This window comes from Elaeis guineensis, chromosome 3, assembly GCF_000442705.2.
Source record: "Elaeis guineensis isolate ETL-2024a chromosome 3, EG11, whole genome shotgun sequence".
NCBI lineage: Eukaryota > Viridiplantae > Streptophyta > Magnoliopsida > Arecales > Arecaceae > Elaeis > Elaeis guineensis.
In genome coordinates this window covers 97,040,196-97,063,591 of record NC_025995.2, presented here as the reverse complement: position 1 = coordinate 97,063,591, position 23,396 = coordinate 97,040,196, and the positions used below count along the sequence as shown (strand labels likewise).

Here is a 23,396-nt window from a genome sequence, read left to right as displayed (position 1 = left end):
CTTTTCTTTTTGTCCATCTTTTGGTCGGCCTTTGGTCCAGCCATTAACTCTTTTGTCGGTATCGCAGGGACACCACCGAGGATGAGGCCGACTGATACCGAGATTCGGCAGTTCGCCAAGAGGAAGAGGCTTGCATCGGGGGCCGGCCCTTCGCGTCCTGTAAAGAAGCCAACCCCAGCCCCGCCGATCGTCGAGTCGTCGGCAACCGACCGGTCGGAGCCGGTCATAGCTCTCGCGGCTCCGGCGGTCCAAGTCGAGGAGGGGCCGACTGAAGAGGCGGCCGAAGGAGTATCGGTGTCTTCGCCTGTGCGGGTGGAGCCGGATGACGTTCGGGAAACCGAACATCGTCCGGCGGCGTCCGTCGGCGCAACAGGGGGCGCCGGATCAAACTCCAGCGTCCCGTCGCTGCCAGTCCCGTCGGTCGGGGCAGCTGATCGGGGGAAAGCCCCGATAGAGCCCGCGGAGGAGGATAGGTCGGGGGGCCGGTCGATGCCCCCAAGCGCCTACTACCCCGAGGGTGCGTCGGCGTTGGCCGACCACGATCTTGCGAGGAGGTTGTGCCAAGGAATCCTCCTCCCAACCGACGTGGGGTTGCTGCGAACTCGGCAGGTGTCCGAGATGTTGTCTCGGTTTTACCCGACAATGGTCGAGGTAAGCTTCGGGTCCTCCCTTCCTTAGAGATTTTCCTTAGGAATTTTTGCTTATCATGCGATTCTGACGAAGCTTTTTGATCGGCAGCTGATTTTCACAATGTCCGAACTTGAGGCCGGGTACCGAAGGTTCGGCAACGTTCGGGCAGCCTTCAAGGAGAGGTCGGCGGCGGCCGAAGCTGAGAGGGCGATGTTGGCCGAACAACTCCTGCAGTCGGCCGACCGGGAGGCCAAGTTAGTCGACGAGGTCTCCCGGTTTGGGTCCGAACTGCAGTCGGCCAAGAAGGAGGCCAAGCACAAAGGTCGGGCCGTACGCCGCCTTCGACGCGAACGGGATGGTGCAACTGCCGAACTCCAAGGGGAACGCGAGCAACTCCGGGCCAGCCTGGAGAAGCTCGCGGAAGCCGAAGAGGAGCTGTCCATCGCCCAGATCGACGCCGAAATGGCGAAGGTCGAGGCGGAGTCGGCGAGGGAGGAGCTCGCCCGAGCTGAGGACGAGGCAATGTCGGCGAGAGAGTCGGCCGAACGGGCGGTGGAGGACTTCCGGTCCTCCGACCGATACCGGGAGGAGATGCTCGAATCGGGCTTCGCCTCATATCGGGTCGGGTTCGAGGACGGTCGGGATGCCGTCCATGCCTTGTACCCGGAGGTGGACGTCAGCCGCGTCGTCCCGCCGTTCGCCGAGGAAGGAGCCGAAGAAGAAGGAACGGAAGAGATGGCCGACCAGCCGTCGGGAGGCGTCATCGTGGTGGAGGAAGCCGTCCAGGAGCAGGTGCCGACCGAAGTTCCTTTGTCGACCGAAGCCCATCCCTCGGTGGCCGACCAAGCGTCGCTTATGGCCGAGACGCCGATCATCCCCGATCCTCCGTCGGTCGAAGAGATCGACCAGGACGGGTGATCGGCCCTGCCGACCATCTTTATTTTTGTCTTTTTGAAAATACATGTAATCGGGCTTCGTCCCGACTCTGTAATTTCTTTTTATCAACGAATGAAATTTTTTTCTTTTCCTTCTTGTTTGTAATGCCGACCATTGCTGCGACGTGGAACCTTAGTCACTAACTTAAGCAAGTCGCCAACTTACGTAAGCCGATAGGACTTCGACAATTTGTGCGGCCCCGAAGGTAGAATGCGTCCCGACTTTAGGTCGGCTTCGGGTAGTCGAAGTTGCCAGTTGGGTCCATCTGTTGGGTCGGGAGCCGACCGAACCTGCCAAGGTTCGGCAGCCGGACCTCCGTAGATGCACTTAGTCGATCATTGTCCGGCGCAGTGTCGGGGGTACGATAGTAAGTCGGGTCCCAATGCTCTTGCGTCGGGTTTCATGTCGTTTGACAGACGGTGGCAAGCCGAGTGTCGTTCAGCCGGCTGTAGGTCGGTCGGCCAGTCGTATGTGCGACCAAGGTCGCGTCGTGTGATAGACGGTGGTAAGCCGAATATCGCTCGACCGGCCGCAGCCTGGTCGAAAGTCGCGGCAATAGTCGCATGGGCTTTTAGCCTTTCTTCGGTCGGGGCCCGATCGGCCAGTCGGCCGATGGATTCTGCCCGAAAATTCGACCGTAGAAGGAGTATGAACTCCCGTTGCAACAGCTGCATCGGCCTTTGTCAGGGGCGGATGTGTTGCCGAAAGTCGAAGGAGTGTAACTCCCGTTTATAAGAGTCCGTCGGCCCTTGTGAAGGTCCGACGAGTCGTCGAAGGAGTATTGACTCCCGTCATCGTAGATGCATCGGTCCGTGTAAGGGGCCGATGTGTCGTCGGTGCCAGGTCCGCGTCGATGCGTCGGGGCTGAGCGCCGATTAGTAGTCGAAGAGTTAGAACTCCGATTTTTCAAACTGAACTTGTATTCCGACAATTGAATTACAGAATTCACTGGTAATACAGCTTCAAGTTGTCGGCGTTCCAAGTCCGGGGAATGGGTTTCCCCTCAAGGGTCTCCAACCGGTAGGCCCTCGGCCCGAAGGTGTCAACAACCTTGTAGGGTCCTTCCCAGTTGGGAGTCAGCTTCCCTTGGTCCAAGGGCTTCGACACTTCTGCCTTCCTCAAGACTAGGTCGCCAGGCCTGAAGAGCTTTGGTCTGACCTTAGCGTTGAAGTACCGGGCGACCCTCTGTCGGTATGAGGCCATTCGGATTTGAGCCTCATCTCGCAGTTCGGAGAGAAGGTCTAGGTCGGCCCTCCGGCTTTCGGAGTTGTCCGGCTCGTGATACTGCTCGACCCTTGAAGATGGCAGGCCAATCTCGAGCGGGATCATAGCTTCTGTCCCGTAGGCCAAACTGAACGGCGACTCCCCGGTCGGGACGCGGGGGGTCGTTCGGTAAGCCCACAGGACGGAGCCCAGCTCGTCGACCCAGAGACCTTTGGCTTCATTCAGTCGGGTCTTGAGTCCATGGAGCAAGGTTCGGTTCGTCACCTCAACCTCACCGTTGGACTGTGGGTGCCCGACTGAAGTTAGTCGGTGACGGATGTGGAACCTTGCGCAGAAGTCTTTGAAGTCTTGGTTGTCGAATTGCCGTCCGTTGTCGGTGATGATGGTGTGCGGCAATCCGAACCTGAAGATGATGGACTTTTGGACGAAGTCCTCCATCTTCCGCTCAGTGATCTGCGCCAAGGGCTCGGCCTCGACCCACTTCGTGAAGTAGTCGATGGCGACAACGATGAACTTCCTCTGGCCTGACGCCGGTGGGAAGGGGCCGAGAATATCGACTCCCCACTGAGCGAAGGGCCATGGAGCGACAATGGGAGCGATTTGGCTGGCCGGTTGGTGCTGAATATTGGCATACTTCTGGCATGGCTCGCACCTTCGGACCAACTCCGCCGCATCCCTCCTCATGGTCGGCCAGTAGTAGCCCTGTCGCAAGACCTTGAAGGCTAAGGACTTGCCCCCCAAGTGATTCCCACAAATTCCTTCGTGAACCTCTCGGAGAGCGTAGTCAGCGTCGGTCGGTCCCAAGCACCTGAGCAGAGGGAGGGAGAACGACCTCTTGTAGAGTCGGCCGTCCATGATCACATATTGCGACGCCGACCATCGGAGTCGCTTGGCCTCCGCGGGATCTTCGGGACCGGTCCCGTCGGTGAGGTACTGGACGATCGGGTCCATCCAACTTGGTTCGGACGTTAGCTGCTGCACTTCTTCGACCCGATCGATGCTCGGCTGCTGGAGATTTTCGACGAAGGTCTGACCCAAGGAGTCATAGGCCGACGTTGCCAATCTGGAGAGAGCATCGGCGCGGGCATTCTCCGATCTGGGGATGTGGGAGATCTCGAAATACTCGAGGTGTGCCGCGACGTCCTTCACTTTCTGAAGATACTTGATCATGGTCGGATCTCGGGCCTCGAAGTCGCCCTTGACCTGCCCCACGATCAGCTGGGAGTCGGAGAATGCCCGGAGGCTGTCGATGCCCAGCTCCTTCACCATCCTCAAGCCTGCGAGGAGTGCCTCGTATTCGGCTTGATTGTTGGAGGCCTTGAAGTCGAACCGGAGGGCGTATTCGGTGACTACCCCATCCGAGTTCGTGAGCAGGAGTCCGGCCCTGCTTCCCTGAGCGTTGGAGGCTCCGTCGATGTGGAGTACCCAGGTAGAGATCGGGTCTGGCTCAGGGACCGTATCTCGTCCCGGGTCTTCAGCTCCCGACCCTTGGTCGGTCGTCGGGCATTCGGCGATGAAGTCGGCCAAGACCTGAGCCTTCAAGGCAGGCCTTGGTCGGTACTGAATGTCGAACTCGCTAAGCTTCATCGCCCACTTAGTGAGTCGTCCTGATGTGTCGGGTCGGCGCAGTACGGCCCTCAGGGGCTGGTTGGTGAGTACCACGATGGCGTGGGCCTGGAAGTATGGTCGGAGCCGTTGCCTGGAGACGGTCAGGGCGAAAACCATCTTTTCCGTCTCCGAGTATCTGGCTTCGGCGCCGTGGAGCACTTTGCTGATGTAGTAGATGGGCTGATGAGTTCGGCACTCGTTTTCCCGAACAAGCACCGAACTGATCGCCTCGGAAGATGTGGCCAAGTAGAGATACAAGGTCTCCCCGACCTGCGGCTTTACAAGCAGCGGTGGGGAAGTCAAGTACCTTTTCAGGTCTTCAAAGGCCTGTTCGCACTCATCCGACCAAGAAAAACCGTTCGCCTGACGCAAAGTCTTGAAGAACGGGAGGCACCTTTCAGCCGATCGGGAAATGAATCGGCTAAGAGCGACGATTCTTCCGTTCAGCTGTTGGACCTCCTTCTTGGTGTTCGGATGACGCATGTCGAGGATGGCCTTTATTTTCTCAGGGTTGGCCTCGATCCCTCTCTGAGAAACGAGGAATCCGAGGAACTTCCCCGAGGTCACCCCGAAGGCACATTTGGTCGGGTTGAGCTTCATTCGGTGCCGTCGAAGGGTGCGGAAGGTCTCCTCGAGATCCTGAACATGGTCCGGGATCTGCGTGCTCTTCACCAGCATGTCGTCCACGTACACCTCCATGTTGCGTCCGATTTGGTCTTTGAAGACCTTGTTGACGAGTCGCTGGTAAGTGGCGCCGGCGTTCTTCAATCCGAAGGGCATCACCCGATAACAGTAGAGGCCCTTGGGAGTCACGAACGCGGTGTGCTCTTCGTCTTCAGGCGCCATCCGGATCTGGTTGTACCCGGCGAAGGCGTCCATGAAGCTGAGCAGTCGGAATCCGGACGTCGCATCCACCAGCTGGTCGATCTTCGGAAGTGGGAAGCTATCCTTCGGGCAGGCTCGGTTGAGGTCGGTGTAGTCGATGCAGATCCTCCACTTCCCGTTGGCTTTCTTGACCATGACAACATTGGCGAGCCAATCGGGATACGTGGATTCTCGAATGAAGCCTGCTTCGAGCAGCTTGTCCACTTCTTCGTCGATGGCCTTCTGCCTTTCTGGGGCGAAAGACCTTTTCTTCTGCCTCACCGGCTTCACCGTCGGGTCGATGTTGAGTCGGTGAGTAATTATTTTTGGAGGGATGCCCGACATATCCACTGTCGACCAAGCGAATATGTCGGCGTTGGCCGTCAGCAGCTCCGCCAGTCGGCGATGTTCGGTGTCGGGCAATTGAGACCCGACCCAAATTTTTCTGTCGGAATTTTCTCCAATCGGGATTGCCTCGAGCTGCTCGGCGGGCAAACCCCGTTCTTCCTTCTCCCTTTGGTCCAGTTTGTCGATTGTCAGAGGATTCTTCGTCCCGTCGCTTTGAGCGGAGATTTGGAAGCATCGCCGAGCGAGCTGTTGATCTCCGCGCATCTCCCCGACTCCGTTTTTGATCGGAAATCGAACAAGGAGATGGTACATCGAGACGATCGCCTTGAGGGCGTTCAATCCGGGTCGCCCGAGTATGGCGTTGTAGGCCGAAGGAACTTGGGCGACCGCGAAAGTGAGGGAGACCGTACTTTGCCGTGGTTCGGTGCCGACCATCACGGGCAGGGTAATTTCTCCCTCTGTCGTGACGGTGTCTCCGGCAAAGCCGATCAGGGGCACAGGGATCCTCCTAAGTCGGTCAGTTGACAGTCGCATTCGGGAGAAGGTCGAGTAAAACAAAACATTTGTCGAACTTCCATTATCAACAAAAATTCGTTTTACATCATAATTGGCTATTGTCGCCGACACAACAACAGCGTCGTCGTGGGGAGTCTGGATGTCCCGAGCGTCGTCTTCTGTGAAAGTGATTACGTCGTCCGGGCGCGGCTTTTTCGTCGGCTCCCCTCCTGTAGACGTCCCCGGTCCCAGCCGCTTGGAGATCATGTTGATGACTCCGGTCGTCGGCTGGTTAGTCGGCGCCTCTTCAGTCGGCTGGGGGCGTCGATCGGCAATTGGTTGGGTCGGCGGACCCTTCCGAAATTTGCCGAGATACCCCCGGCGGATGAGATTTTCGATCTCGTCCTTCAACTGGATGCACCGCTCGGTGTCGTGGCCGTGGCTCCGATGGAACCGGCAGTACTTCCGATGGTCGAGGCCCTTTGCCTTCAGAGGCGGAGGCCGTCGCAGGTACTCTTCCCCCTCGATCTCCATCAAGATTTGCGCACGAGGAGCGGAGAGAGGAGTGTAGGAGTCATACCTGGGACGCACCGGCCTCGAGGTCTGTCGCTGGGGTGATTTTTGGATCTGTCGGGGTGGAGAAAGCCGACTATTGGTCGGGGGCCTGCTTGGTTCGGCGGGCTCCCGACCTTTTCTCCGCTTCTCCTTCGGACCCCTGGGCTCCGCCAAGCGTCGGTCGGACGCTCCTTCGTCCGCGCGCATATACTTGTATGCGCGCTCCAGTAGCTCGGCATATGTTCGGGGGAGGGTCTTGTCCAGAGAATAAGTAAATCGGGATGACCTCAGACCCCGCTTCATGGCTGAAACCGCCATGTCTTCGTTGAGGTCCTGGACCTCGAGCGTGGCCGCGTTGAATCGCGCCACGAAGTGTCGGAGCATCTCGTTTTCCCCCTGCTTGAGGGAGAAAAGGCTGTCCGACGTTCGCGGCGGCTTTCGGCTAGTGCTGAAATGGGCCACGAACGAGTGCTCGAGCTGCGCGAAGGAATGGATACTGCCCGATCGAAGATCGGAGTACCAAGCCCTGGCAGCCTTGCGGAGCGTCGCGGGGAAGCCGATGCAGAAAAGAGCGTCGGTTGCCCCTTGAATCGTCATGAGAGCTTTGTAGCTCTCGAGGTGGTCGACTGGGTCGGTGGAGCCGTCGTATGGCTCCACGTTCGGCATTTTGAACCGACTGGGAATCGGCTCATCGAGGACCAGTCGGGAGAGAGGCTGGACGGTCTGGAAGTCGACGTCGTTCGAAGACTTCTGGCCGTCCATCTGCAGTTGGGCGAGTCAGCGGTCGATTTCTTCGAACCGTCGCTCGTAGTCGTCCGCTCGTCGATGCTGGGAGACCCCAGGGGTGGAGCCTCCAGAAGATTCTGAAAGAGAGACCGACGGTGTGCGCGGCCGCTTTTCCTTCCTCGCCCGTTCCAACGGGGAAGGAGAGGGCCGCTGGGACCGTCGGTCGTCGCGCCGTGGTCTTCCCTGCTCCTCTCCGTGGGAGCGCTGTTGGGAGCGCTCGCATGGAGGCGACAGGGGTCGGCGCGGCCGTCGGCGGCTGCTCCTGGAAGGCATAGGTCGGGCCGCCGGTTGTTGCTGGAGGCTTTTGACTGCGTCGGTCAGCACGGTCATCTGCCGTACGATGGCCGCAATCTGGGCCTCCGTGGTCACTGCAGGGCGCGGAGAGCTAGGCTCCACCGCCGGTGGGGGCGGGGAGGCCCCTTCCCGGCGGGAAGAATGCCTCGCCGACCCAGTGACTCTCGATCGTTGAGCTCTTGTCTTTGTCATGCTGTCCCCTACCTGGCGCGCCAATCTGTTGCGGCCAATCGCCTCGTCGTCCGATCGCCGGGAAGCGTGCACCTGCAAAAGGAAGTCCGCACTGATCGGAGGCGGCTCCGGCGGGGACCCTCCGACGGTCAAGTCAGAGAGGTGACTGGGCAACAGTGAAATGCAGACAGAGAGCTCTGAGAAAGAGAGAGGGAGAGAGAGAGGAGCGAGCCTGCGTATGTGGGAGAGACGGGCGGATCGACCTTTTGCACTGTTGCCTTCCCCGGTATATATAATGGAGCTAGGTATGGCGCCGTCATTAATGGCGCGGACAAGCGAGGAACTGTCAACTCACTGTGGGCTGTCAGAGCCGCCGTGAAAATGTCATGTCGCCGTGCGGCCGTCTAATCACCAGGGTTGACCCGGCCCTCGGCGGGACAATGCCCCTAGGTAACTGTGCCGCATGTCCGTGTCAGAGCTGACAACGTCTGGCGGCTGTACGGCGGTTGGAGGAGTCAGCCGACCCTAGGTCGGCAGCCAGCGGAGTGGCGTCGGGTTCCTCCGGTCGGTCGGCGAGCTTTATGTAAGTCGGGCCTCAGGCCCCCCGGGTTCAGTCGGTCGGGATGGATACGCCCGACATACCCCAAGTCAGCGATTAGCACTGGTGGCTCCCGTCAGTCGGTCGCCCCGACCGACGATCGGTCGGCCTATCGGCCAGTCGGAGTCGTCCAACGGGGGTGGTCAGGCTGCCAGGCGGTCGGACGGTCGGGCCGTCCAGTCGGTCGGGCCCTCCGATCGGTCGGGCCCTCCAGCAGTCGGTCGGGCCCTCTGGTCGGTCGGGCCCTCCGGCAGTCGGTCGGTCAGCGGGTATCTCCCAACAGTATGTTATACATTAGTCTAAATTTGATTGAATCTTTGAAAAATTTAGAGGTCCGGATAATGATCGTTTACTCTACTAAATTAAAAATGAATCATTTTCTTATGAAATTAGTTTGTCCCATTTCTAAAATATGAATAATATGCTTCTATTAGGATTTCTTCAAATCACCGCCCCGAACTACGCCAGAGAACGGACAAAAGTGGCATGCCTCTTTCACGGTATGGTTCTGTTAGGATTTCTATGTGAAGATTTATTCCACGGGAGTATATCTGCTCTTTCCAATGTTTCTAAAAAAATATATAATATATTATTTAATTTGAGTGAATTCTATAACTTAGTAGCCTTTGGATGGTGAACCTAGCTTTGTCATGTCCAGTGTAAAAGATTATTTATTTGAATACTTTTGATAACCACCATCAAACATTTTATATATTATTATCGTTATTTTGAATAAATATAACTATTATTTTCTCTGCTCTGGTTTCACTTAGTCTTTTTGATCATGATATTTTGAATTAGGATCATTATTTCATATTAATTTGTACATGTCACATGCTACTTTCTACCATTCCCAGTAAAACAATGTTATAAAATGTATGAGATGTCCAACATGTTTCCTGGAAAAGGAATTGGATAATTTTTTTAAAATTTAGTAAATTTTGGATGGTAGAATCCATTCTCTCTCTTATGCATGATGTACCACTATTTAAATGTATCAATACTTTTTTCCCAAGAAAACTTTGTGGTCCTGTAATGACCCCATCTTATTGCTTTACAATGCCTTTTTGTTGAGAATATATATTAAGAGAGCTCTGGTTCATTATTATGGTTACTATTCATGATTTTAGTAAATCAAAAATAGTTTAATTTGTATAAAATTGATTTTCCTCATCTCTAAAATATGAACAATATGAATGCATCAAGATCTCTATATAAGTGCTCATTCAACTACATCATGCATTTATTAATTCTACCTCTTGCCTTTTTCAAACTTTCACATAGAAATTATATAATTATATCAACAATTATATTGTCCTTTTATTTGGTAATATTATCGTTTGAAATGAACAATTTATATAGTTTAGTAGCTATGGGATAGTGGGATCTGCATCTCTCTTGAGTATCATAAAAGTTCTATTTATTAAAATATATATCAATTACTACTATCCAGTAGTTTCGAATGTAATTTTTGAAAATGTTACAATATTTTTTTTTTTACTTTTGATCTCAATATTTTGATGATAGTTAAATTATGATTCTTATGTAATATAATTTTTTTATCATTTATTATTTTCTACAATGCACTATAACTAGTATTGTTGGATAAAATTTAAGGGAAAAAAAATGACCTGCATTCTTTTTTTTAGATAGTTGAAAATGTAATGATACTTAAGAGAAAATTATATCCTACACTATAATTAGTATTGTAAAAATAAAAGTTTGATATTCATTTATTTTGATGATATGTTCAATGAATTAAAATATCGATTATTATGCTAATAATGTTTTTCTTATTCTGATCTTAAAATTTTAAAGACATGTAAATTAAGGTTTTTGTTTTAAAAGAATCACCTGTCATCAATTGTATTCTAATGCACACTACATTGAGTTAAAAGCTTAAGTAAAAATTATAGGAATATCCAGAAAAATACTATAAAACTTCAATAAACTAAATAAAGTTACAAATATACCTTCCGTTTTGTCTGACCCCGGGTTCGAACTGGGAACCTCAAGTGTGTGAGAATAGCGTGATAACCGACTACAACACCCAGACCCTAAAGGGGACGGATGCACACATTCAAATGAGACTATCTTGCCATTTACAAAGCTGCCATGCCATGTTTTGGACCCAGCGAGATCGTGTTTCTAATAAAAAGTTAAAAACAGCTAATATCATTGGTTTGGATCCCGAACCTAAATAATGAACTAATACACTATGTAGAGAATCAACTACTTATTGAAATTTCTTTTAATAATGTGGTTTAAGAGATGTGAGCAAGATGGGGAGAGTGCAAGAAAACATGCATTGCTGATAAGCACTTCTGGCCATTATGATTACCATTTGATTAATTGATGGTATTCATTGGGTTAATCGAGTGGAATTGGACATACCATGAGCAAGACTAGATAATAAATCCAACTTCATGAAGAATTAGAGAGTTAGCTGTGGAGATCCATTAGCCTCATGCAATTCAAGGAATGTATTATAATTTATTCTAGAATAGTACTCCTTTTCCTTTATTAGATGCCATAATAATTATTTTGATTGGAAATTAGTTTTTTTAAGACAAGAATCTAGACTTTGTGAAGATGAGTCATGCTGACCTAATATAGAAGTTTAGATCTAAACATGAAATTGGGTAAGTTAGGTTAGATTGGGTTAGCTAAGGTGTTGGCTCCAACAACATTTTAAATTGTAAGATATGCATTATTAATTGCAAGAATATATTTAAACTGTGAGAATTAATGTCACATTTAATTTTATTTCCTTTTTATCTCATCTGCAATTATATTATAATTGTTTTAATGGTTTAATCCAATTACTCTATTTTTAACAAATATTTTCTTACCAAAAAAGGGGATGCGCTCATGTTCCTTTCAGGTCAAAACGGATTTTGATTATTAAACCATGAAAGATGGTCGGTGAAAGAGGGAAAAAAAAAATTATAATTATAATTTAAAATTATAAAAATTTTAAATTGAATTTCAAAAAAAAATATCATAAAAAAAGTGAATAAAAGAAAAAAATTATAAAAAAATAAAAATTATAATTATAAATTAAAAAAAATTAACTTTAATTCAAATAAAAAATTATCATTCAAATTACTCTCTCCATTTTTAATTAATTTTATTTATTAAAAAATTACATAAAAATAATTAAAGAAATTTAAAAAAATTAAAAAAACTAAAAAAAAGAAAAGAAAAAAAAAGAGGAGAAAACGTCAAAGGGAATGATGTTTTCTCCCCTTCTCCCCCTTCTTCTCTCCCTTCTCTCCCTTCTCCCTTCTCCCTCTTCTCCGATGTCTCTCCGACGGCACGGCAGCGAGCTCCCAGCGACGGTGAGTTGTCTCCTCTCTCTCCCTCTTTCTCTCTCTCTCTCCCCCTCTTTTTCGTTGGCCGCCGGCATCAGAGGGCCGGCGGCGAGCCCCGGCCCTCCCCTTCCCTTGGCCGGCCCCCTCCTCTCCCTCTTCCTCTCTCTCTCCCTCTATTTCCTTGGCCGCCGGCGACAGACGGCCCGCGGCAGCCCACGCACCCCAACGGCGGCCCCCGCGGCGACCCCGACGGTCCCCTTCCCTTGGCCGGCCCCTCCTCTTCCTCTTCCTCTCTCTCTCCCTCTTTTTCCTTGGCCACCGACGTCAGAGGGCCGACGGTTGGCCGCGCGCCCCAGCGGTCGGCTGCGCACCCCAACGGCGGGCCCCGGCCCTCCCCTTCCCTTGGCCGGCCCCCTCCTCTCCCTCTTCCTCTCTCTCTCTTCCTCTCTCTCTCCCTTTTCCTTGGCCACCGGCGACTGACGGCCGACGGCGGGCCCCAACGGTCCCCTTCCTTTGGCCGGCCCCTCCTATCCCTCTTCCTCTCTCTCTCTTCCTCTCTCTCTCCCTCTTTTTCCTTGGCCACCGGCGACAGACGGTCGACGGTGGCCCGGCAGCGGCCCCGACGGTGGCCCGGCAGCGGCCCCGATGGCGGCCCCCCACGACGAGCCCCTTCCCTTGGCCGGCCCCTCCTCTTCCTCTTCCTCTCTCTCTCTCTCCCTCTTTTTCCTTGGCCGCCGGCAACAGACAGCCGACAACGACCCCCTGCGGTGGGCCCCGGCAGTCCCCTTCCCTTGGCCGGCCCCTCCTCTCCCTCTTCGTCTCTCTCTCTTCCTCTCTCTACCCCTTTTTTTCCTTGGCCACCGGCGACAGACGACCGACGGCGGCCCATGCACCTCGACGGCGGGCCCCGACGGCTGGCCCTGTTTACATGCATGTATCATGTAAATCTTTTGAAACGATAAAATAATTAGTAATACTAAATATTTTGATTTTGATTTTATCGTAGGTTTCTCTGAGAAAATGGTCAGTACTCGAGTTCGTGTACTATTGTATTATGATGGCATGATACAGAATGATGAAACTGGTGTACAGTACAGTCACCCTGCAAATCGGATGATTAGAGTATCTTCATCATTATCACATCAAGAATTATTGGATCATTTATACAGCAGTATTTCTGTAGACAAAAAAAAATATGAAATAAAATTGAAATAGAAATCTCCTAATTTGTCGGGACAGTTAATGCAGAGTAAATATATCTTAATTCCAATTAATGACGATGAAGATGTCGAAGAAATGCTGACATCTTTCCTTTGAAATATTCAGAATGTCGATTTTTAGAATTATATATTGAAAAGGAAGATGTACCAAGCTTTGGATACCATAGTCGGCTTTTAACTCAAGCGGACAATAATGTTGGGCCTTCCTCACCTTTCGTAACTCTTATAGTGCAAATCGATAGTGTTGAGGCCGTTTTTGCAGAACAACATTCCAATACTATCGGCCCTAGTTGTCCAATTATTCAGAGTCCTATGGTGACTTCTCCTGTGTCTTCTGCTATGGTGATTTCTCCTTTGCTAGAAGTAGTGATAAGTGCGGAAGATAACACTCATATAGAGAATGATGACTGGGTAGTCGGTGGAATAAATTCTGATAGTCTAGGCTTTGAGTCAGATGCAAGTGGAGATGAAGACTGTTGGATGGATGAGGACAGTAGTAGTAATGATGATGATGGTGAAGATGAGAATAATGATGAAGATGTTCAGGCTAATATTAATGTGGAAGAACTTCAACCTCGTTTGCACGAACCTCCATAATATTTTAACGATATAAATTTAGATGATGGTGGTTGTGTTAGTGCTGGTCGAAGATTGAACTCTGACAATCAGTTTTGGGACTCCTCGATGACTGAATTTTCTAAAGGTCTAATGTTTGAGAGTAAAGATTATGTAAGGAGAGCTATTGATTTTTATCACATTATGAAGCATCGGACATACAATGTAATTCAGTCGTATTTAAAATTATGGTCCGTACGATGCGCATCATCAGATAATGTTCAAAATTGTAAATGGAGGCTTCGTGCTGCATTGTTGAAAAAATATAGATATTTTCAAATCGCAAAATATGAGGCTTCTCACACTTGTTTGTTTACGAAATTGAGTCGAGACCACAAACATGTCAGTGGAAGGATGATTAGCACACTAGTCTGACATATTGTTGAGAAAGATCCCAGTGTTAAAGTTGAAGCTATTGTGGCAACCGTTAATGATCGATTTCAATATACAGTGTCATACAGAAAAGCATGGTGTGGAAAGTAGAAGGCATTGGTTGATATTTATAGAGAATGGGAGCCGTCTTATGCTAAATTACCCTATTATATGGCTGCACTTCAACATGCAAATCCTGGTACAATTGTTTCATGGAATTTTTTTCAAACTGTGAATTTCAATGTCCGAGTTTTAAATTATATTTTCTGGGCTTTCAAACCATCTATCCAGGATTTTATGCACTGCCGTCCTGTAATCAGCATTGATGGCACGTACTTGTATGAAAAGTTTAAAGGTAAGATGTTAATTGCAACAGAAATTGATGCAGAGAATGAGATATTTTCATTAGCATATGCAATTGTGGATGAGGAGACGACTGCAAGTTGGAGTTGATTTTTTTTCCAGCTCAGAACACATATCGTTAAAGATAGAAATAGAATATGCTTAATTTCTGACAGGCATCCAGGTATATTAAATGCCATCGCAGATGAGTCTATTAGATGGAGTCCACCACGTGCCTATCACCGATACTGTTTAAGACATATCTGCAGTAATTTCAACACTCATTTTAAAAATGTGCAGCTGAAAAGAGTAGTATGGCAAGCAGGAAGCGCTCATCAAATTCGCAAGTTCAACTTTATCATGGATAAGATCAGAACAGTAAATGAAGAGGCTTGGAGCTGGTTATGTGAGATAGAAAAGGAGAAGTGGACGTTGGTACATGATGATAACCTGCGCTATGGTATCTTAACTACAAATTTATCGAAGATTTTTAACAGTTTTATGAGGAGCTAGAAATGTGCCAATTACAGCTTGTATTCCGATGATATTTTATCATCTTATGAAATACTTCAATACGAGGTATGCCCAAGCCTTGAGATATGTAGAGAAAAATCCAAATAATCTTTTTACTCCTCATATTGCAATTAAGATTGCTGAAGATCAAGTTAAAGCTAACCAGCACCGAGTAACAGCATTCAACCTTCAAAGAGGTATATATGAAGTGCTTACGAGGAGAGCAAGCGCAGGGTTATGAGGTAGAGAAAATTTTCATACTGTTACTTTAGCTGAAAAAAAATATTCTTGTGGAAAGTGGGGCATGTACAAATATCCATGTTCACATATTTTAGCTGTGTGTCAAGAAATTACTATACATTTTAGTGATTTTGTGGATGATGCATATACAATTACAGCATATATGAATGCTTGGAGTGGTCACTTTAATCCATTACCACATGAAGATTATTGGATGCATACACGTATGTTCAAATGTATTCCTGATCATCATCGTTTGAGACCCAAGCAGAAAGGTAGACCAAAGTCAACAAGACTACGAAATGAGATGGATGATAGGCAAATAAGAAGTAAGAACACTATGGCATTTGTAGGAAATAGGGTCATGACCGTCGCCGCTGTCTTAGGATACTCAACATACTTCAACTTCAAGCAGTGGAAGAAATTAAAGACTCCGAAGACTTATTTTCGTCATTGTTTTATGTATTTCTGTGAGATTGTATTTGAATATACGTGTTTAATATCCTGAGATGAACTGAATTTTGTATTTAAGTTGTATTGTGTGACAATATTGTGTTAAAAATATATTTCTCATAAAATGATTATCTATCATATTTTTTATTTTTTAATACATCTGTGATAATATCGTTATTTTAGATTCATTAACGTATTATGGCTTACGATCCGCGATATCCCGATCCTCGAGACAGCAGTATTTTTACATTATAGAAGCACCATCGATCACAGACTATTTTAAATGACGGCATAAATATTTCAATCCTATTTACTATTTAATTCTTTTTTAAAAGTCATATACATTATCTAATTATTATATTTTATTAAAGAAGTCCAGACACCTTCGTCTACGACGATCCAATGCTGACTTCTGGAGGACAGAGGACATCCCACATAGAGTGCTAGATTATTTACGATATCTTGAATTTTATGAAATATATCGGATTGATCGTATACAGATGGACGTTGGTCTTATTACTGCTTTGCTTGAGAGATGGCGTCCAGAGACACCCACATTTCATCTTCCATGTGGTGAGGCGACCATCACTTTACAAGATGTCAGTATCCTTACTGGACTACCAGTTGATGGCGATCCAGTCACCGGAGTTGATCTCACGCTTACCATTCTGGAGTGGCAGGCTTTGTGCTTGTGATTGCTAGGGTTTGAGCCTGACGCACACTTTTTCGATCATTCATGACTCAGGATCGAGTATTTGGATGATCGTTATCGATATTTTCATATTGCAGATGATGCACCAGAGGAGATGGTGCAGCAGTATGTTAGGGGTCAGGTGCTGCGATTGTTAGGTAGTGTCTTGTTATCTGATACTTCATCGAATAAGATGAAGTTGATGTTTTTGCCATTATTAGAGGATTTAGACTTCGCTCGTAGACTCAGTTGGGGCAGTGCAGTACTAGCTTGCCTATACAGAGCTATGTGTCAGGGTTCTTATGCTGATTAGAGCAAGATTGGTGGTTATCTTGTATTATTACAGGCATATAAATTAAAAATTTTTATTTTTAATATTCAATTGTATTTCACATTGGATATATCATGTATAATTTTTTTAAAATTTACAGATTTGGGTATGGGAGCGTATGCCGACTATCAGTCCATTACGACGACAGTTACTCGAGATGCCATCAAAGCAGCAGGATCCTGATGTTACATTCAGACTAGACGGACCATTGAGATATAGATATAAAAATATTACTTTTTTTATTTGAAACTTACTGTTTTAAATTTGATAAAATTTATTTAACATGAGTAGATTGTGAAACAGATGGAACGTTGCATTCAACGTTCATCACGTATCGACGAGAGTGGCACGGGTTTATAGGTGCCAGTTGGATACATTAGTTGATACATATAGATGGATAAATTTTGAATTTTTTACAAATATCATTTTACAGTATTCATAATCTATTAAAATTTTAGCTTACTAATTTTTTTTATTTTAACTCTATCAATTTTTGTGAGAGCCATATACAGATGAGATATTGGCTATACTGCCGCAGATGTGTACAGTTGGACATGACATATGGACTGCTAGGGTGCCACTTATTTATTTTGATGTGGTAGAGTGGCATCTTTCCAATCGTGTCCTGCGGCAGTTTAGTCAGATTCAGGACATCCCAGAGTAGTTTGATACCAGCCAGGGACTTCATCGTATTGATCGACGAGGGAGAGCTCGTATTGACTGGCGTATCAGACATGCAGAGTACATCGATATTTAGGATGCACGTCGAGATCACATTATTTATGGTGATCCTATTTTGAGAGGCCGTTCATATACCGATGACTACATGATTTAATTTTTTAGCATTACGGTGCGAGTCATTGGACAGTCTCGGTATGCAATTTCTGGATACGAAGGTGAGAGTTCTACTGTGCGTCTTTTGGTAAGATTACGAAAATTACTTTATGTTATTTGTGTTATATTTTTATTTTATATTTTATAGTATACTGACTGTTTTATTTTTATTTTGTAGACTGATTCTATATCGGATCTTGTGTTGGATGCTTATCGTGCTTTATCTACGACTGATGAGGACGAACGGATTCGGATACTGTGGGAGATAGAGAGAACAAATTTTGAAATATTGGTGGCGATTGGTGTTGATCCATATAGTTGTGCGCCTTGATATGGAGCAGCATCGACGCCAGATATGAGATATACGCCGTCCCCATATGTTCCACATATGCCATCACTGCATATTCCGCAGATGTCATTATTAGATGCTGCACAGATGTCATCGCCTTTTGATCCACAGATGGCAGCGCCTTCTTCTTCCTACGTCCCCTAGATGACATCACCGGGTACCAGTTGGCCACATGAGTAGATACTTTCTTTTCAGATTCATCTGTGTATCCAGATAAGAGGGTTGAGCGGATCGCTCAGTCCGTAGATGATCCGACAGTATCAGTTATTTCTGAGCAGCATGATCAGCAGATCTCCTCCACTGATATAGGGGAGGAGCCATCACAGTAAGAGCAGGAGCAGCCGACGAGAACCTTCCTGAGAAGGTCCAAGTGACCACGGGCACCGTGATGTCCTTGTGGGACTTAGTCTTTGTTAGATTTGTACTTAATATTTTTTTAATTTTTATTATACTATTTTTTATACGTTTGATATTTTTATTCTATTTAATAATATTAAATATTTATTTTATTTTATATTATTTAATTTTAAATGATCAGATATTATACTTTATGCATATGGATACACATACTCGAATGTGTCTCAGAACATTAGGAGAAAAAAAGTTATGCTAAAAGGACTATAGAAATTATAACATAAATAATAATAATATATCGAATAATTTAATTATGAGATGAATCGGATCGTATTGGTACATCTCGATCTGATATAGGCACGAACAGGTACGTATGGTGTGGTATGGAAAAAAATTAATTAATTTTAAATAGAGAAAGTAATTTGAAATGATGTTTCTTATTTGAATTATATTTTTTATTTTAATTAAAATTAAAAATTTTATTTCTTCCAAATTTAAAATTATAATTATAATTTTTTTTATTTTTTTTAAATTTATGGCTTATTTATGGTACTTTTTATTTTTTAATTTATTATTTTTTTGATATTTTTTTAAAAAAAATAATTTTAAATAGAAAAAATAATTTGAAATGATATTTTTTATTTGAATTAAAATTAGAATTTTTTTTAAAATTTAAAATTATACCTTATATTTTTTTACCATTTCTTTCTCATCTTTTCTTTTTTTATCATATATTTTATTTCTTTAATTTTTTAAGATTTTATTTGAAATACTTTTTGTAAGAAAAAATTTTAAAAGGAGAAAATAATTTGAAATTACCTTTTTAATTTGAATTAAAATTAAAATTTTTATTTTTCAAATTTTAATGTTATAATTTATATTTTTTTCTCATTTTTCCCTTTTTTATCTTTTTGGTATTTTTAGGTATTTTCTTCCTTTATTTAGAATATTTTTTAAAAATTTAAATTTTTATTAATTTAGTTATTTAAAATGATATTTTTATTTAAATTATAATTAAAATTATTATTTTTTAAAATTTAAAATTATACCTTATATTTTTTTACCATTTCTTTCTCATCTTTTCTTTTTTTATGGTATATTTTATTTCTTTGATTTTTTAAGATTTTCTTTGAAATATTTTTTGTAAGAAAAAATTTAAAAAGAAAAAATAATTTGAAATTATTTTTTTATTTGAATTAAAATTAAAATTTTTATTTTTCAAATTTTAAATTTATAATTTTTTCTCATTTTTTTTCCTTTTTTATCTTTTTGGCATTTTTTAGGTATTTTCTTCCTTTATTTAGAATATTTTTTTAAAAATTAAATTTATATTAATTTAGTTATTTAAAATAATATTTTTTATTTGAATTATAATTAAAATTTTTATTTCTTAAAATTCAAATTTTTGTTTTTAATTAGAGTTACAATTCCTATTTTTTTTCAATTCTATTCTTTTCCCTTTTTTCTTTTATTTATGATATTTTTTATTTTTTTACATCAATTTTTTTCTTTTCTTCAGATATTTTTTCAAAAAATAATTTTAAAGGAAGAAAATAATTTGAAATGATATTTTTTATTTAAATTTAAATTAAAATTCTTTTTTTTAATTTTTAATTTATAATTTTCAATTAAAATTTTTATTTTTTTAAATTCAAAATTATAATTTTTATTTTTTTCATATTTCTTTCTCATTTTTTCTTTTTCTATGATATTTTTAATTTTTTAAATTTTTAAGATTTTTGTTTAGATATTTGTTTAAAAAAATTAATTTGAAAAGAAGAAAATAATTTAAAATTATCTTTTTTATTTGAATTAAAAATTTAAATTTTTATATTTTACAATTCATTCAAAATTAAAATTTTTATTTATTTATAAATTTAAAATTATAAATTTTATTTTTTTTCATTTTTTTTCATTTTTTTCTTTTTTTTTGGAGAAAAATTAAAAAATATCATTTTGAATGGTATTTTTAAAAATATCATTTAAAATGATGTTTTCTATTTTTTTTTTGGACGGCGTCTACGTGAAAAATGAGGATGACGTGGCCTTGATAAAACGTCATTCATTTTTACATTTGATTTGTAAATAAATTAAAATTTAAATTATTTAAATAAATAATTTTTTTTTGTATTACTTAGGACTCATAAAAATGGGGTCCGTGGACGCCCGTCAAATCATATCTTTCTCGGCCTTTTGGTTAAGATCAAGTGCAGTATCTGTCCATCGTGATATTAAATAAATTTTTTATGGGGAGGACCCGTTACGGTAGCTTGCCACTGGGGCTCTCGCGCGTCGCCCCTGCGTTGCACTCCCGCACGGGCCTGGCGCACCCCAACCAAATGTTTCTAACGGGCCTGGAATGTGGCTTCAATTGCAGGAGATCTGAGTTCATTGTTTTGGTACTTGTAAAAGTTACAAAAATAAAGACGCTCGTGTGCCTGCTTTGTACTTGTTTTTGTTTATATTTTATCAAGTTCCGTGTTATCGTTTGGTGTTTACAGAGTTGAGACTTTTTGTTGTTTGCAATAACGAGTGTTTTGGAGGCATGGATCCTTGATTCTATACATCGCCTCACCCCATTTAGATGAATGACATGAGATTCTATAGAAGGGCTTTTTCAGAGAGACCCTAGAAACCAAGCCACAAGGTCCATAATGGGGCGAAATTGGATGGCAGAAAAAAGGTTGGAAGAAGGGTGAAAATCCACTCTTAAAACATTTGGAAGTGAAACATTTTAACTTTCAATTTTTCGAAAACAATAGAAATATATATATATATTTTTAAGAAATAGAAATAGAGTAACAAAACATGGATTCTATATATATATATATATATATATATATATTTTAGGCAAAAAAAGATATCAAACAGGCCTTAACTCTTTCTTAGTAACACAAGTTTCCAAAACTTATGATTGAATAGTTCATTTTTATTTTTTTTTTATACTATAATATGGAACACTAAATTATTAAAATTTTTTAATAATTAGTCCGAATTTTCATAAAAAAGAGACAAATGATCTAGTAGTTTCCAAGACTACTAAGGAGTTACCTATGTTGCATTTGAAAATTTTCCACGTAAATGCACATTTACTTATGCTTTGGTATTATATTGAACTCTAGGAACAGTTTGATTTATATTGGCTACTAATTTTTTTCCCCCAAACTCAATAACTAAATAAATTTGATTAAAGTTATTGAAAGATTAACAATGTGAATTCGATAGTTCTAATGGCACCTCCTTTCCCTCTACTCAAAAGTTCGACATTTAGATTCTAGGTGGCAACATGCCTACTTTGATTCCTTATAGAATAGCATGGAGAGATTAGCTCCTCATTAAAAAAAATAAAGGAGAAGAAAAGTAATACTTGTGAAATGGATGTAGTGTATACATTAGATTCCAACGAAGAGAGAACGTGTGAGGTGACCTTCCTTCCTGGTAGCTCAATCTAAGCCCTGGGGTTCATCATCAAGATTACATGCCAACTAGCGAGCGCTGAAACGAAGGGGTCGGGTTGCATCTTTCACATAACACTCCGAACGGTCTCCTGCACAGATTTGTGATCCAACGGCGCATGGCAAAACAGAGACGAGCCGCTCACATCCCTAGTGAAAGTTTGGGGTGCGACCCTCCCCCACAAAAAATTAATTTAATATCATGATGGGCCAATGGCCCACGTATCAGATATTAAACTGATGAGAACAGATACTACACTTGATCTTAGCCAAAAGGCCGAGAAAGATATGATTTGGTCGGCCGGCCTGCACTTTGATTGCTTAACCCCTTCCACCATCGCTCTCTTCCGATGTGGGACTAAATTGTACTAATTAAATCAAATCCTGCATAATTAAATTACATCGCCGGATGAGTCATGACCATCTGATCTATAAGATGCCGATAAAGTAAGGGGTTAGCAGGATGACAGCTTTTCTTCAATGAAATTTATCAGTAGGGCCTCAATTTTTGTTTTGTAATTGTTCTGGTTAGTACAAACATTGGAATGGGTATTTGTTGGAAGGATTACATCAAAAGTTTCATTAAAGGAATCATACTCTGTGTTTGGGATTTGGGATAAAACATCTATGATCGGATCGATCATGAAAAAAATTATGATCGTCGTCGTCCGTCACGTCTCATGCAACATTAAGAAAATAAAAATTAATAAATAATATTTAAACAGTTTTGATAAATATCACGTAACCCGCCGGAATTTCTTTCTTATTGGTTCTTTGAAGTTTGTTTTGGCATTCAGTTGGTTTTGTTTCTCTGAATTGGGGCTCTTGCCCTGTTGTTTATCTGACAATCTTGATCCAACTAATTTGATGGCCTTGCCCATCTTTGCTCTCAAAGTCTATTCAGAGGTGGATATAAATGCTCTTTCATAAACGTGCATATATTAAAAAAATCTGACATGAACTAGTTTTCCAAAAGCATGCAGAAATATCCAAATTAACCACCTCTTGAATGATGCTGAACTTCTTTCTGCTTTCCATCACTACTACGAGAACAGCTTCGAAGTTGAGGTCAAAGCGAAAGCTGGTAATTTCCTCCCTATAAGCCTCCTCACTGGCTTGTAATTAGACCCTGTCACCCTTCTTGCTGCTGCTGATACTTTGTCCAGTATACTACATAAAGCACAGAACTTTAGATTGTAGTGTTTGGGACCGAATTCTCTTGGTTCGCCTACCAATTGCCTTCAGCATGCAGATGTTACTTCTATCTCAATGCAAATCCGGCTTTTATGGGAGCATTAGGAATTATTTTGCATGCTTCTAATCTCTGCTCAGATTTAAGCTTAATTTCCACGTCTGAGATGATATCTATCCATCTATCTCCTTCAAGTACCATGGCTTATGTTTCAGGCATTTGTGGAGGGTGCTGTCGGATGGTTTGAGAATTAGACACAGTCTTGTGATATTAATTCTCTTTGGTCAAGCTGGAGATAACAAAATGTGGAGAAAAAAGAACGCAGACTCTGGGACTCTTTTGCTGCCTCTTTGGATTCCAAAAGAAACTCTAGAACTTTTTGAGACACGATCAGAACACGAGGAAAACCAATTGGTGGTGTGGTACCACGCTGTTGTCAGCTGGTTTGCTTGGTGGAATAGGCCATCAACTTTTCCAGTTATAACTCCCACCTAGCTTCCCCATTGGCCATTAACTTTCCTTGGGCCACTTTTATATCCTCTGTTGTCATTTTACTTGTGGTCTGTGCTTGGATTTTTTTTTTTTTTTTTTCCGGGTTGTTTTGCTGGGTGC

General features: G+C 43.6%; 1 protein-coding gene and 2 pseudogenes across 1 annotated transcript; 2 read left to right on the top strand and 1 right to left on the bottom strand.

Moving 5' to 3' along the window:
* Positions 1-266: 266 nt before the first annotated feature.
* Positions 267-22,522, top strand: LOC140856285 (uncharacterized). Its single transcript, XM_073253401.1, has 3 exons — positions 267-651; positions 739-1,196; positions 22,390-22,522. Exons 1-3 carry the CDS (start codon positions 490-492, stop codon positions 22,520-22,522), a joined length of 753 nt encoding a protein of 250 aa, XP_073109502.1. The 5' UTR covers positions 267-489.
* On the top strand, positions 20,314-20,472 carry LOC140856764 (U2 spliceosomal RNA; annotated as a pseudogene).
* LOC114914068 (U2 spliceosomal RNA) lies at positions 21,754-21,882 on the bottom strand (annotated as a pseudogene).
* Positions 22,523-23,396: the final 874 nt, after the last annotated feature.